This window comes from Pterocles gutturalis, unplaced genomic scaffold (genome assembly GCF_000699245.1).
Source record: "Pterocles gutturalis isolate BGI_N339 unplaced genomic scaffold, ASM69924v1 scaffold6195, whole genome shotgun sequence".
Taxonomy (NCBI): Eukaryota; Metazoa; Chordata; class Aves; order Pterocliformes; family Pteroclidae; genus Pterocles; species Pterocles gutturalis.
The window spans coordinates 70,294-85,423 of NW_010143309.1; the positions used below are offsets into that span (position 1 = coordinate 70,294).

General features: G+C 41.8%; 1 protein-coding gene across 1 annotated transcript in view; it reads left to right on the top strand.

Annotated features, from left to right (window-relative positions):
• GRAMD4 (GRAM domain containing 4) overlaps positions 1 to 390 on the top strand; it is a 47,231-nt gene extending 46,841 nt beyond the window's left edge. The window contains exon 18 of the mRNA XM_010084677.1: positions 128 to 390. Within this exon, the coding sequence (XP_010082979.1) occupies positions 128 to 229 (102 nt within the window). The 3' untranslated portion in view covers positions 230 to 390. The remainder of the gene's footprint in view (positions 1 to 127) is intronic.
• Positions 391 to 15,130: the final 14,740 nt, after the last annotated feature.

Consider the following 15,130-nt stretch of genomic DNA (forward strand, 5'->3'; position numbering starts at 1 on the left):
AGATACTTATGTCTTTATTAAAGCACTTTGAGTACAATTCATCTGTTCCTATTGATTTGGCCAAAACTGTACGTAGAGGAAGATTTTTCTTTTCCAGACTGACATGTTCTTTTTTTCTGTCATTTAGCCTTTGGTGTTTGGTGCCATGGTACACAGAGATGAAGCTTTTGAGACAATTTTCAACCAGTATATGAAAATAACCTCTGCATCATCAAGCAGTGAGAGCTAGTAAAGTATCTCAGAAGATCTAAAGGAAGCTTTCTTATTTTACAACTTAGTAGTGAAAAAAAAAGGAACATCCTCATCTATTTTGCAATAATTTTTCTTGTCTGGTGGTTTCTATTCTATCTGTTAACATAAATCAAGTGTATTTTATATATGCCTTCATGTTCGTTTTTAAGGTTTTTGTAAAAAAAAAAGAAAAAAAAAACAAAACAAAATGAAATAAAATGGTGAAAGTGCTATCATCACTATTAGCCTTGCACATTAAGCACTTTTAATGTTTATTTACTGACATTAAAAGCTGGGAAGATAAGATACTTGGAGAACTGACAACAAAGTTAAACAGATTGATCCCTTTAATTCCACTGATATCACTGGGGATACATTTGTCCCTTTATCTTAGTTATTTTTCCCAGAGATGTGAGAATGGTGACTGCAGCAGCCTGAAGTCTCTTTCTTCAGATCTGAGTTTTTAATTGCGTTCTTTATTAAAACTGATAGCAACACCAAGGAAGTATTATCATCTTAGTATTTCCATATTTATAACTGCACTTAAAATAACTCCTTCTTGATAATTCATGCATTGCAGAAGGATATTTTACCAGTTTGGTTAGGTTCAATTTTTCCTGCATAGATGCTGAAATTGCTTGTACAGTGAATTGGAGGAGAAAGATTGTAACTATATCTTCCTTTCCTGATTAACCAAACTAAGAGGAAGGAAGGCAGGCAGATACTTTTTATAAAAGAGGGCACCAAAATGTTGTTCCTAAAATGTTAGGCATCGTGTATTTGTATTTCTGTAGATACTTGTCATAGAAGGGCTCAACTATTTGTACATGTTGTATGTACAAGGTGTTTGTATGTAAATGCATAAAAGACTTGCAGGCTTTCTGTGTTGGGGGAGGTGGAAATAATTAAACTAAACTGAGACATGACTCTCTTTTTAATTTGGCTTTTCTCTTGAGTTACCTTGTAATAAAATAACACTATAATATAGCAGCTGAAAGTGCTAGTTCCTTTTCAAAGCATAGTTTGAGGGGCATTGGTATGTTGCTGTCTTTCCCCTTGCAAAATTAAATTTAGTAACAATTAAACCCAACTGCCAGGTAAAAGAGGAAAGCTGGGCACCTCTAAACTCTCTCAGGCCTTTCTAGCAGCAAAGCACATATTGACCTTTGTCTTTAATATTAGAAAGCTTTTGTACTCTATATAGTAGCCCCCGTCTGAGGGGTTTAGAATTTAATTTTCATTTTCATGAAAGCACAGGAGTTATGCCAAGCCTTCCAGTATGTCTTTTACTTTGCTATGTTGTTTGAGTTGAGCTGTATGGATGTCTCCAGATGTTATATGAATGTCCCTAAAAAAAGCAATGGAGTTGCAAATTCTTATGTAAAAATGGGACATGGTTTCATGGGGTTTTTTTTTCTTTTTTTTTTTTCTCTTTTTTTTTTTTTTTTTTTTAACAGGAATTTTGTTTCTTTATAAGGAAGGGGGTAAAATGAAGGCAGGAGAGGGGAGACGAACACCAAAGGGTGTTTAACTCTTAGCACAGTTTTTAATGAAAGTCTCTTAACAAATGCAGCAGTAATGAAGAAGGTGGCAGTCAAACTGTACAAACCTTATTTCAGTCTGGGCATGAAGAGGTATGATGTGAAGAACTTAATATGAACTTGATGTGAAGAAGTACTGTTGAATATTATAATTTAGTTATGTTTTGTAAAGTGAAACACTGATGGGGTAAAACTCTGTGCCCTGGGTGGAAATGTGAACAAGAATGGGGGAGAATCCACCGTAATGGCCAAAATGTTGTTTTTGAGTTCTCCCTTTAGAGTAGCACTTGAACATGTCTTTACATGACCTGAAAAAGGGGTGCATTTCTAACATGTCCTTAGGTATGGTGTAACTCAGGGCCTAAAAACTTGACATATAAGTTAAGCTGGTGGGAAATTAATTTTGCTGCCATCTAATTTGGATGTAGCTTGACAGTTTATGATTTCTTTACTTTACACAGGTAGGTTTTACATTTAAGTAAAAATCCTTCATCTTAAATTTTTCTCATCAAACCTACTTTAAATTCAATGAATCTCTTTTTGTAATTGCTGTGTATTAGCATTTGGCTTTCTTTTCTAGAAGCTTCCTTGAATAGTAAGTGTGGCTAACAAATAGGCATTAAAATCGCTTAATGTTATATAAATTTTAGTCAAATTCATTCATTTTGTCTTAAGAAAAAATCCCTTGGGTGTGTTTAAGGTTATCCTTTTTTTTTTTTTTGAAGAAACAGAAGACTATATTTTTTACAGAGAGCATGCTCTTTTTCTTATTTTTGTATCATTTTTCAAGTGTAATTTATATCTTCAATCTGATCATAACAGCAGTTTCAGTGGGAAAGCAGTTGACTTGCACTTATTATCTCCTCCCCCTCCCACCCTTTACTGGTTGACCCTAGTATATAGGGTTGTCCTAGATTCTGTTTCCTGGAGGAGCTATATGGGTCCTATGCTGATGTTGCCAGGACAATTAACCGTATCTTAGGCTTCGGAAATCATTAGCCTTTTCCCAGACTGAAATGCCTCATGTGTTACAATATGCTCTTAAAATTTTCTTTCTGGACAAAGTAATTAGAAACTTCTTATAAAGTCTAATGTGTTGACGTTTGAAATTAATCCACACTTTTACAGTGTGAACGTAAAAATTAGCAATTCTTAAAGCAGTAAACCTAGTGCAAACTGCAATGCACCATTGTTTCATTCTAATATATAGAAAACAAACTGGATTTTTTTTTAAATATAGTTGTAATATAACTGACAAACATCTATGTACGTATTTTGTAAAGTTCACTTTGCATTGGGTTGTCCAGGTTCCTCTACATAACTGCTGCTGTGGCGTATGTAACATCAGAGGCACTAGAAGGTAACCTCAGTGTGTTTGCTCACAGATACTCCTGTGCTTTTCCTTCCTGTTACACCCTCACAGGTTTGGAGGTCAGGAGGGGAATGAACAGTGCGGAAATATATACTTGGCTTGTATAATTACACTGAAGTTCACCTTAAATTCCAATCTTCCTACATAGTTTTGCAGTATAGCCTGCCGTACTTCAATAACAGGCTGGGTCGTACCACTTAACGTAAAGTGCTACTTTCTAATAGCAGAAAGTGATATTCTTGTCATTCTGTCTGTCTGTTTGCTGTTTATATTTGCAATTCTGTTGATGTCTATGGTTCATTGCTGGATCATTCATGTGTAATTGGATTTAACTTCTTTAGAAGTGCATTGGTTAGTTTGAGTCCCTTTTAAAGAGGAGAAAAAAGGGGAGATGAAAACTGACTGCTTTCATTCTTTATCGGTGACCACTTAAATTCAAAAGGCAAAAAAAGCTTAAATATGAAATCATGCCTTTCTGTGCACTGTTGCTTTTGTGAGGCAAGATTGAATGAAACAAGCTATTACTAGTAACAACATCATACAGGATGCCAGCAACAAAACCCTACCTTTGTTCCTGCAGACAAAGAGAAAAGCGATTTGACCCAGTCGTGAAAAGATGAAAGGATGTACTTTTTTTTGGCTACTTAAACTTGTATTAAAAACACTGGTAGTTTTTATTGAATTCTGTACATTTTGGCAGATGCTTAATTTCTACTAATCGTTGAAATATAATGGATGTTAAAATTTTTATGTCTGAAGTTTGAGTCTATATTTTGAAGTTGTAAATAATTCATTATGAGTGTAACTTTTGTTTCACAAAAGACTTATACTGTATGAAGAATTGAAATAATGAAATGATTTGCCCTGTACATTTTTTAAGAAAATCTTGTTTGTTTAAAAAGTCTTGTATAAATTATAATTTTTATTTAAATAAACCTAAAAAATGCTTTGAGCTTACACTTTTTACAAACTCTAATAACTTATCTATTAGAACTGCACCTGATTTCTTGAAACGCGGCAAGTTAGTGCTTTTTGGCAGATTCATAACCACCTCAAGTCCACCACTGGAGGGGAAGTGGGTGGGTTTTCTTTCTCACTGCTTTTGAAGCCCAAGGAACATGCTTTTATTTTAAATAATCCTGTTAAAGTACTGGAGCGTGTATGTATACTTTTTTATTAGATCTTCGTCTGCAGGTACAACTGTCACTTTGTAAGCATGCAGTCAATTTAAGGAATAAAAAAACAACCAGTGATTTCTAAGATGTTGCCACTGCAGGAGTGCATGGGTGACACAGGACTGTTTGTAGGATTACAGACTCGTATTTGCCACGAAAAAAATAGCTGTAGCCTGTGCTACAAGTGGGCACTGGAGGTACGAATAAGCCTTTTCCACCCCAGGGGCAGGCAGGACGTGTGCTCAGCAGATGCATTTCACATCCAGAGGTGGCTGTTTAACCTGTAACCCCGTCGGGGATAAATGTTGGGGCTTCTTTATCCATGGTCTGTGCCAGGGTGGTTCGCTGCACAGCACTGGCTTTCACTGGATACATGGGCCTTTGTCTGTGGTTGGGAGTGTAATACCAGGAGTGAGCTGCCTCGTCATCTAATCCAGAGCTATTTGTTTGCCTCTACAATATTCTTTTCTGTGTTTTGCTCAGCTGAAATAGATCTGGGACAGAGCCTCTAGTCGTGAATGTGTGCTGCTCCATTTAGTTTTCTCACGATGACAGCAACGCATCTGGTGATATAATGGTGCTTTTAAGCTGGTATTTTTTGTGTTCTGACAATACTTAACTTGTTCTGAGAATACTTAACTTCCCTCTTGTACTACTTTAACGTGTTTTTCGTTTGTACAAGTATTTGTACAAGACGAGTTGCATCTGCTGCAGTACTCGCAGAGTGGTTTTGCTTTTTGAAAAATCATCTCCTCTGACCAGAACTGTCATTAGCCACTCACAAATGTTAACGAGACACACAAGAGGAATGAGAGTCACATGAGCTGTTTCTAAAACTCAACAATCCCTAAAAATCTCAAGTCTACAAATTTGCAGAAATGGGATGTGTATGGGAAGCATTTAGGACTAAAAGAAGCTCTGTGCAAAAAACTGTTGGGGAAAAAGATTAAAACTTCTAGATGCTGTTTGTGAAAAACTGGGGGTGGGTCCTGGAGTGTGAGCCACCAGCAACCTCCATTGAACATTTCTTTTCAGAGTGTATGTATGTAATGGTAGCATTTATTTATTTTACTCTCAGGGGATGGGGTGTAGTATATTAATGCAAAGCTTTCCTGTGTTCAGAGGGGTTGGATTTTCTTGCGATACCCTGTGTTTTAGATGCTTGCAGGAAATGTTGATGCTCTAGGAAAGTTTCCAAAGCTACACAGGGTGTCATTGCTCACAGTGCTCACCTGGCAGGGGAGATGCCTTAGAAAGCCATCTTCCTGCTCATAGATGGAGTTTCACATTGTTTCTCATGGTGTGTTCACCCCTGTGACTTGCCAAAATAAGCTACCCTGGCTGCCTGTGTCACGGAGTGGTGGCGGCTGTGTCTATGCTCAAATCCTTCTGCAAGATGAGTGTCTCTGGGCACTTTCCAAGGAAAGCAAAGCACAGCAGAGAGGAGTTAATCCCTGGACTTGGTCTAGGTGATGCAGGACTGAAATGGTGTCTGCTGGAAGGGAGGACAGATGGGATGCAGGGGATAGGCAGCTTTGAGTCCAAAACTGGGCTTGTGATGGCTGTGGGTGCCCCCCACGCCATCTGTGGCTGAACAGAGTTTAGAGGGTCTTTTGAAAAAGGAGGGGAGATGCTGTCTTAGAGGTGTGTAAGTATTTTGAGACTCTGCTTTTAAATACACCAAAAAGTGTACAAAGAATGTTTATGTGAAGAACATGGATTTATTGTATTGCCCTAATACAGCCTTTTTCAAATATGACCCTGATGGTCTTCATGCAAGGTCACTGTGTGGCAAATGCCAGTTGCATTTGGTGGCATTTGGGCAAAATAAACACACACACAAAAAAAAATCATATGTGGCTTCAGCAGACATCTTGGACTTACTGGTCTACTAATTCATGCTTAAGATTTATTCCTACTAGTCAAGTAGTTTTATTGTTTTATGTTCCTGACAAGGTGGACTGCTTAGTGAAGACTTACAATGCACCAGACAGTTTTCTCCTGACTTGCAGGTGACAGGAGCCCTTTAACACCTACTCCTCCAGGTGTGCCAGGCTCCAGGCCCAACGGGGTAAACACCTTCTTAAAAAACCTGAACTCTAACCTCTGCTCAAGCAAGCATTTTAAGCTGGCTATGGTTTCATGCCAAATAAAGAGCTCCCTGCCTCCTGCCACCTACCTTATGCCAGCACTAGGGCTCACCACACCTTAAAATGGCAAGAACCCACCAGAGGACCTGGCAGCAATGAGAAGAGCAGTGTATGTCTGCCTTTCCAGCACAGCAAGCTGTTACAGGCTGGCTTAGCTGCCCCAGGTGTGCTTTGGTGACCATAATGGAGCTGATATAGTCACTTGCTTCTGTTTCCCTTTTTGGTTTTGGTGTAGTTCCTGAAGTGCAGGAGCTACCTGGTCTCGCCTTTTTGGAGGCAAAGTCTGTGGATCAGAAGTGCCACCAGCAGAGACAGGGAACTGTGCTGTGCTGTGCTGTGCTGGGCCAGCCAGGGCTCAGGGGACCCTTGGTCTCTGTTTCCTTTTGCTATTGATGTGTCTGAAGTGACCTGGAAACCCTTTCCCACTGTTGGTTTGTTGCTGAAATACAGCTGATGAGTGAGACTTTTAACCAATTTAAAGGGAAGCCCTTGCGAGAGATGAAGTTGAAGTGCATTTGGCAGATGTTGGTTTTGCTGGTCTCTTCAGGAAGAGCTACATTGTAGTCTGTCTAATCTAAAATGTTTTTAGTGAGTAGCAGGCACCTTTGCCACCCGTGCTCGACTGTCGACTGCTGCAGTGGGTAACGTGCGGGAGCCTGTTGAGCTGTGAGGGTGTTGTGCTCCTGTGCAAAGGATGGGCAAGAGCCACGCATCACCATGTGGTACAAGGATTACGGCACAAGGTACTGTGCTGTGCTGGAGCTGGAAGTCTCCATCAGCCAGAGAACTGCTCAGCTGGGCACCTCTGAGGCCTCTGGAGTGGTCTTTTTAACCAACATGATTTCCTGTGAGCTCTCCCCTGGGTCCTGCTGCATGCAGCCCATGGTTAAAGATGAACCGCATCCTTCCTGAGCCCTGGGGACAGCTGGGGACAACATGAAGCTGAGTCCATCTCCTGGTATTTAATAATGGCTGAAGGGAGCTCAGAGGAAGTGTTCTGCTTTAGGTCTGCTCATCGGCAGTTTCTACGTGCTTGTCAGCTGTGAGGTGAAAGTAGCGTCTGGCTACAGATCAGCATGTGGGTCTTGGAAAAGGTCTCCAAGTTATTACAGTGGCATCACGATGCAAGTTTTTGGCATGCACCCAAGCCCCTTATAAGAAGAAAACTGTGTTTGCGCGTTCCAAGAGTAGAAGCAATGGAGTTAATCCAGGTGCTCTGCAATACTGACATGCTTTTGTACCGAGGTGGAGGCTAAGGGCTGAAGTAATGTAATTTCTCACACTTCCTGATGCAGAAGTCTGGCAGCTGTAGACAGGGTGGGGAGGGATGGAGAGGCCTCATCTCTGTCAGGGTGTGTGTGGCTTCCTCAGGCTCCAACAAGATGAACAGACTGGAAATAGCTGTGGAAAGGTCTTTGCCTTTGAAGGTGCAATGACTGTTGTGTTTGATCAGTAACCTGAGCAGCCCAGGGCTGGCCAGCATGGCTGGGGGCAGCTGGCTACCGCACCCCCAGCCCATCCGCCCCCCCACCCCATCCTCTGCCCATGGCTTGCTCCGGGGCTCCAGACCCCGTAGGGTCCATCTGCCTCGTGCCTTGGCTGTCTGGGCATGGTCCCTGTGCTGCGTGGCACTGCGGCATGACAAGGGTCGGCCCCTCCAGAGGAGAAAATACTCCCCACCACCTTTGTATAGGGTCAGAAGGAAATGTGCACTGCAAAACCCTGTCCTCTAAGGCTGATAAATGATAACTGCATGCAGGCAGGTGTCTTGCCCTGTACCTGTGTATGTTACCTGTTTAGTGCCTAAATAGAACAACTGCTGTCAGGCATTTTGGGGAGGAAGAGCTGTCTTTCTTTTTGGGAAGCCCAGAGCCCTGCTGGGGTCAGTGGGGTACAATGTAAGTAGGGAGTAGGATCTGGCCAATGAGAAATTGGCCACTGGCTTCTCCCCTGTTTCTCAGCTGAGGACCAGAGCCTCTGGCCCTGCTGCCATTGTGCTGGTGAAGGGCTCATGGCAGAGGAACATTCCAGCACACCGACCTCGGCTGCAGCTGGCTTGTTTTCACCGAATGAGTTTTTATCCAGATAATTTGTCAGACATATATGCAGATATGTTTCAATATTAAAAACAAAAAAAGGGTAGAGGTTTTTGAAGTCTTGATATATCTCTTTGACTCAATTTGCTTCTGAGATCTATCACATTTTCCAGAAACAGGGAAAGAAAAAACTATTTCAATGTCATTATTTTTGTAGACAGATCTAAACTTTTTGAGACAGACAGTAGCACACTTAAAAATTTTTAAAATCTCATCTCTAATATAATTAGCTGTGGCTGCCCATGTCTAAGGAACAACTGAAATAGTGTCAGACTGTGATGTATACCGTGACAGGTCATTTTAAGGGTCTGTGAGTGTTTGCCAATGGAAAGAGGAGGCAGAAGCAGGAAAGGTCATTGTAAGAAAAACCCTGAAGCCTGAGCTACAGGAAGATGCTGTGGTCCTCTTCCAGATCTCAGTTATTTGCTTTCCCATGTGCAGCATTGTCTTTTGTTACTGGAATGCATTATTTACCTCAATGCATACTTAGATCCTTCCTGGCGTACGAATTCCTATGCCCCTTAAACTTTGCATCAATAAATAAGAAGTGTAGATTTGGGGATATTCAGTGCTTTCATGAGAATGTTCATTTTTTCCTCCTGTTTTTGTCTGGTCTGCTATCATGTTCAAAATGAGGAGAAACCCAGGTTTCATTAAAAAGATGTAAAAAGCCACATTGCCTTTTAAGACACACAGTTCTCTTGATAGTAGTCCTCCTGGCTGCTACTTTGTTGCTATGGTGATTACTAGTCCATTTAAAATGGTAATGATGAGCAGGAAAACTGGATTCCTAACAATGTCATTAGCATAGCTATTTTTGTGTGTTTCATGAGGTTAGGAAATGGCCCTTCTGGTGAACAGTAGCCTGATTAATTTTCAATTTTTATGGACTGATGATGATTTAATGGCAAACAGATCTGATACGGGCTGCTATCAGATCAGAGCTCTGTGATGATGAAGCTACGGGACCTTTGTGATCCCCTACAGTAGAATAAGCCAGCTTGAACTAATTAAAATACTTTCAGGGACATCCCCCATGACTGGTGGGACATCAATCATTTGCTCTGTGAGGAATCTGGCCCTGCTGTGGTGGTGCCAGGGAAGGGAAACCTCTGACGAGGTTAACCTGGTTCCCAAACTTTTTGGGCTCTCAAATCCTCACAGCCATAAAGCTGAGTGGTGGGACTCCATGTGGCACCACCGTCCCCACTTCAGCTGAAGAACTGCAGGGGTGATGCTGTGCTTGTGGGCCAGTAGCTTTAGGAAGCTAACTGGGGGACCTCAAGGGGAGCTGAAAGAGACATCAGCTGCAGGGCTTGAGAGGGGAACGGACAGGGAGAAAACTCTGACACTCACCATGGGACACCTCTCTGCGTGTTGGGACACATGACTTTGCCAATAGACTTTAAATGAATGAAAGGCATCACTACTGCTGGCGTGCAAAGTTGCATGGTCAGCTCCACAGGGCTGGTGGCTGTGGAGGAGGGCACGGGCGGGAGAGCAGCCTTCCAACAGCACCAGTGGGGGAAGCTGGCACTGTCCAGACAAACCTGCATTTCTTTTAGTCTATTGGGGACTGTTTCAAAATATGATGATGTATTTATCCCTTTAGTGAATAAAGTAAATGTGTTTCTTATTCATAAGAATCATTGCACGGGGTGGTTTCGGTTATTGAGGGCAGCAGGAGCTGTGGTGCCCTCCAGCATTTGGGAGGATGCTGCCACCCTGTTGACAGGCCCTGTATGGGGACAGGTGATACTGGGTGCTGTACCAGTGAGATGTCGTTGGCACAGCTGGGCAACAGCCATGACCCCTTGGCCAGCAGCAAGTGGGACCTGAAAACAGATCTGACCCAGGGATGGGTGCACCCTGCAGTGCCATTTCCTTACACACGGGGTCCATTACAAATTTGTCCTTAAGCTTATACATCAAGGATGTGTCTCCAAAATCTCTTGTTTAATGGAACATGTATTACATAAAATAAATTTTAGTGACCAAAAATCTTAAAAGTATTGAGCAACTGGGGGGAGGAAGGGAGAAGGGGAAGAGTTAGGGTAACAAAATAAGATAGACAAAAAAAGATGAAGTGACAGACTCTGTGCTGCTGGCGTCGCTATTACTTTGGCTTAAGGCTTGTATGAGGCAAGAGGACTCTGGAGTCCCAGATGTGACTGACAGGGGTTATTAAAATGAAGCTACTGTGGGTATTTTTATGAGGCACCTGAAATCTAAAAGCCCGTCTCAATTGCTTGTTGAGAAAAAAAAATTGAACTTCAATATAAAAATATCACATCTTATTCAAGGCCAAATTATCTTTTATTTCTGAAACTGGGGATCTTGTTATATCCTGGGTCACCCACTGGGTGAGGAAACTCTCATTTCAGAGGCAGGAAGCTGTTGCTTGCAGCTGCTGCAGCAGCCTTGGCATGGCAGGAGGCAAAATTGGAAACAATTTTGTCCCAGCACCTGGCTTTAGGGTCTGTCTGCCACTGATTCCAGCTGTAATAAATGGTGCAAAGAAGGAAAAAAGCTAGATATTGATTTTATGTTTTGGTTTTTTTTTTTTTTTTTCCCTGACGTTCCTCGTTTTACCTGTGGCTAAATGTGTTAGTTGTTGATGAACACATGGTGCTGACAGCCTGGCTGGCAGCATGCGATGTGTATGGGATGTCCCGCTCCAGAAAACAGGCTCCGCAGAGCCGAGAGTCAGGCAGCACATTCCTGAAAACCCCTCTGGTGTCACTTGTGGCCCAGCAATGCCTCGTTAATGCTAGACTTGCTCCTGGGTCCATCTTCTGTAGGAGAGATGCTTGAATAGGTTTTAGTAAATCCAAACCTGAGACTGCCACCCCTTCCTTACTTTGCCTCATATTACATTAATGGCTCTTGTAAAAAAGGCTCCTACGGATTTCACCTTCGCTTTCCATAGCCCTAAGAGCACCAGCGTCCTTCTCCCCAGTGCCACAGAAAGAAGTTAATGCCTTTGCAAGCCTTGCAGACTAGTTTGAAGAAGGGAAGCCAAAATACACTAAAAAATGCTAATGAATCCTTGTAATTTAATGTGGGTGTCTGCCTACCCCAGCAGGCTGCTGACCACCCTGACAGAAACCAATATGCTGTCTTCTGCACTGGCTGCAGGTGCGGCAGAGCTTTGGCTCCCTCTTGTCAGTGCCACAGAGATGTCCATCGCTGTGACAACAGAGCTGGAGCTGCAGTTTGGAGAGCACAATGACCAGGGACACGGTGGCAGGCTTGTGGGGAGGAGGTATATTTGGATGAGAAATTTGCTTTGTAGGCAACAACATATACTAGAATTATCCCACCTGTTGCAGTCCAAAATTGTTGCTGCTTTCACTGGTAAAGATAAAATCACCCAGTGATTCCTCTTGGAAAAAATGAAAGAAATATAGCATCTTCCATGTGTTTTCCTATGTGAAAAAATTGGGATGCAAGAAATTTTAATTCAAAGGCTGTACAGTGTGACGTTTTCCTTTATCTCTTCCATCTATGTGTGGCTTCCATCTGAATAGCAACATAAGAAAAACAACATCAAAATTAAAAAGACGGCAAAAATATTTTTGGCCTGCAGAAATTTCATCAAACACTTCATCACAGAAATGACTGAGCGAAGACAGACTCAGCTCGTTGATTTGGATGCAGGCAAAGGGAGAGGTAAATGAAAGACGAAGAATGAAGGTGTTGGGTCACTATCTGTAATAACACATCTAATTCCGTTGTTATTCCATCTCCAGGTTGATCTGGGGAATTTGTTGAACTGTGAATTTCTGTACACATATAAAGTTCATGCTCCAGTGCACAGTGCTGATTGCTCATCAGAAGCCTGTGAGTGAAGGCAGCTACTGCAGAAATTCAGTTCTCCTTCTGTAATGAGCTTGTCTAAAAGAAAAAAGGATTAAAGCTGGTAATAAATTGTGTGTAGTTTATTTTACATTATAATCTTTCTTTGCAAACATCTTAGATTTCCCCCGTATGACTTCGGTACAAATGAATATATATATATATTTTCTTCATTCAACCGTAACACCAGATGAATTCTCTTTGTTACAGACATGGAATAATCAAAGGAAGAAAGGAAAACCCACTGAATCCTTATTTATTGCCTGTGATGTTTCAATGAGGAAAGCCTTCCTGTTACCAAATCAGCCAGCTTCCCCCTCTGTTTATTTGACTAACAGATAAACAATTCAGCAACACGGAGAGAATTTGCTATTCTATTCATCTTTATTCTAGTGATGAATCAGTGTGGAATGAACGTCATTGCAAGCCAGCGAAGGCAGCACCGAGGAGGGCTGTGCTTGCAGGGGGTCTACTATTAATGTGGAATGTGACTGTCTTACTAGGAGGGAGATTCAGCAGAGCAAGAAGAGCCTTTTAAACAAATGGGCCATTTAGAAAACATTCACCCAAATGGGATGAGCTTTAGAGTGTGTTTCAGAGTGGTGGCAAGGATGAGAGTTTGATAGGAACTGTTTTCTGTTCATCTGCTATCCTGTTCAAGGCTATTAATTATTTCTTCTTATTGTAACGTGTATTAAAGAGAGCTCAGTCCTATTCGGCTCTGCAATGGTGGCTTTCTATTTACTTGTGAGCCAGCCCTTAGAGCAAGTGAGGGTCTTTCTTAGAAGGTTCACAGTAAATAATCCTTTAAAACAAAATCAAACTCTGCAGATTTTAGTGTAATTTCTTTAAAATCCTGCCCATGTAGTCTCTGCCGAGTGTTAGTGCATTTTCCACACGGCAGCCAGCTGCCTCGCTGCACAGCAGCTCCCGGTCCGCACAGCAAGTGCTGGGAAACCAGCTTGGATCCCTTTGCTGTTCTACCAGCGGTGGCAATAAATTTTGTTTCCACCATCTCAAAAGCACTTCTATTTCTGTTTTTCATTAGGTCTTAATTGTGGCCTGGTGCTAAAACCACACACCTCTATAAAATACATCTCATTAAGGTAATATTTTCTATCCTGTGCATCACTTAAGTGCCTGCCTTAGTCTTGTTTATCTCCAAGGGTACCATCAGAAAAGGTCGGGGTCCCAAAGCCTGGCTGTGCTTCAGAATTGCTTTTCTCCTTACACTGCAAAGTCAAGTAGGTTTTAGGGGGGTTTTTTTGTTGTTTTTTGATTGCTCACAGAAGCCATTAAAAAGTTGATGTTTGCCAGTTCTTACCACAGGTATAGTCTGCTTTTAATTAAGCCTCTAAGCTACTGTGGATTGTTTATTTTCTACAGCCAAGTAGAAATTAGGTTTTTCATCCCAGGGGAAAAATGAGTTCTTCAACATTTATTGTTTTTTCCTGATGCAGACTGGAATATTCACGTGAGCGCACATAAAAATCTGAACAAATTGTTCAAAAAACACCATCTAATTTGGAAACATCTAGACATTTTTGCTTCAAGCTGCGATCTATAGCACGTACCTGTCCCTAAAGCTGCAGTCCATGGGGGGTGTGTGTTTACATCCTCTTTGCTCCCATTTTCCACTGTGGCATTAGTCTTCAGGCTTTGCTACCTCATAGCCAAAAATCCTGGGGAAGGAATGCCAATTAGGCAGCAACCCTTTAGGCTAATTGGGCTTTCTCTCATCTACCTCTTTGGGTCCTTGTCAGCCTCCTGAGAACATATGAAGGGCTGAGGGCCCAAGAATCCCCTCTTTGCTGGATCTGCATCTCCCATCCTTTACCCACAGCCCTAATAAATCAGAAAAATTCTTTTGACAGAAAGCTCCCAATGAGCTTTATAGTGCTGTTTGGTGATGGCACCAAATTCCCAGCTTTGAAAAAGGAGACTCACACAAGCCACCACATTTGTACGTGATGAATTTACCTTTGCTACGTCACCTTCAGGAGCCGTGTTGACTCCCAAATTGCTCTCATATTAGACAGGGACCAATTAAGATTTTTAGGTTTGGTGGGATTTATGTCTAATCAGGCACCATGAAATGACTAAACAGGTTTCTGGGTACAATCACACAGGAAGAAAGCAAATGTTCTTTGTGGCTAAAGTCCAAGCAAGGTTTCTTTTCCTTTCCTTCACTTGTTTTAATGCCAAGGCTATGGAGTGTTCACCACGTGTTTACCTGCCAATGCTTATTTCAGACCCAGAAAGAAAACTACGAATGCAGAGAGAGGGACTGACATGATTCACAGAGTTTCTAAAAGCACAAAACAAAGAGAATTTAACATCTGGGTTACATGAGGAGGAGCTCCTGAAGAATCTTGGGGTGATGCAATACAGGAAGGGACATTGATGTGATAGCCTCATAGTCTGTACATACTGCCATGCCAGCAGATGTATAAGGTCAAGAGTTCTTCAGAGGCTGTAGGAGAAGAAGCTAAGCATGAAAACAGGTAGATTACATACTGTGTCAAACCTAACAGTATGAATAACAGGCTAGGTCATGGTGAAATAGGCAGCTGAGACACTGATAATGCAGGTATCTGGGAACAGGTTAGATGAAACTTTGGAAGAAATGGCATGTGAAATGGTCTTGTAAAGATATCACTGACCAGAAAAGGCAAAGGGGTCTGTGCCCAAGCTTACAGACACTTGT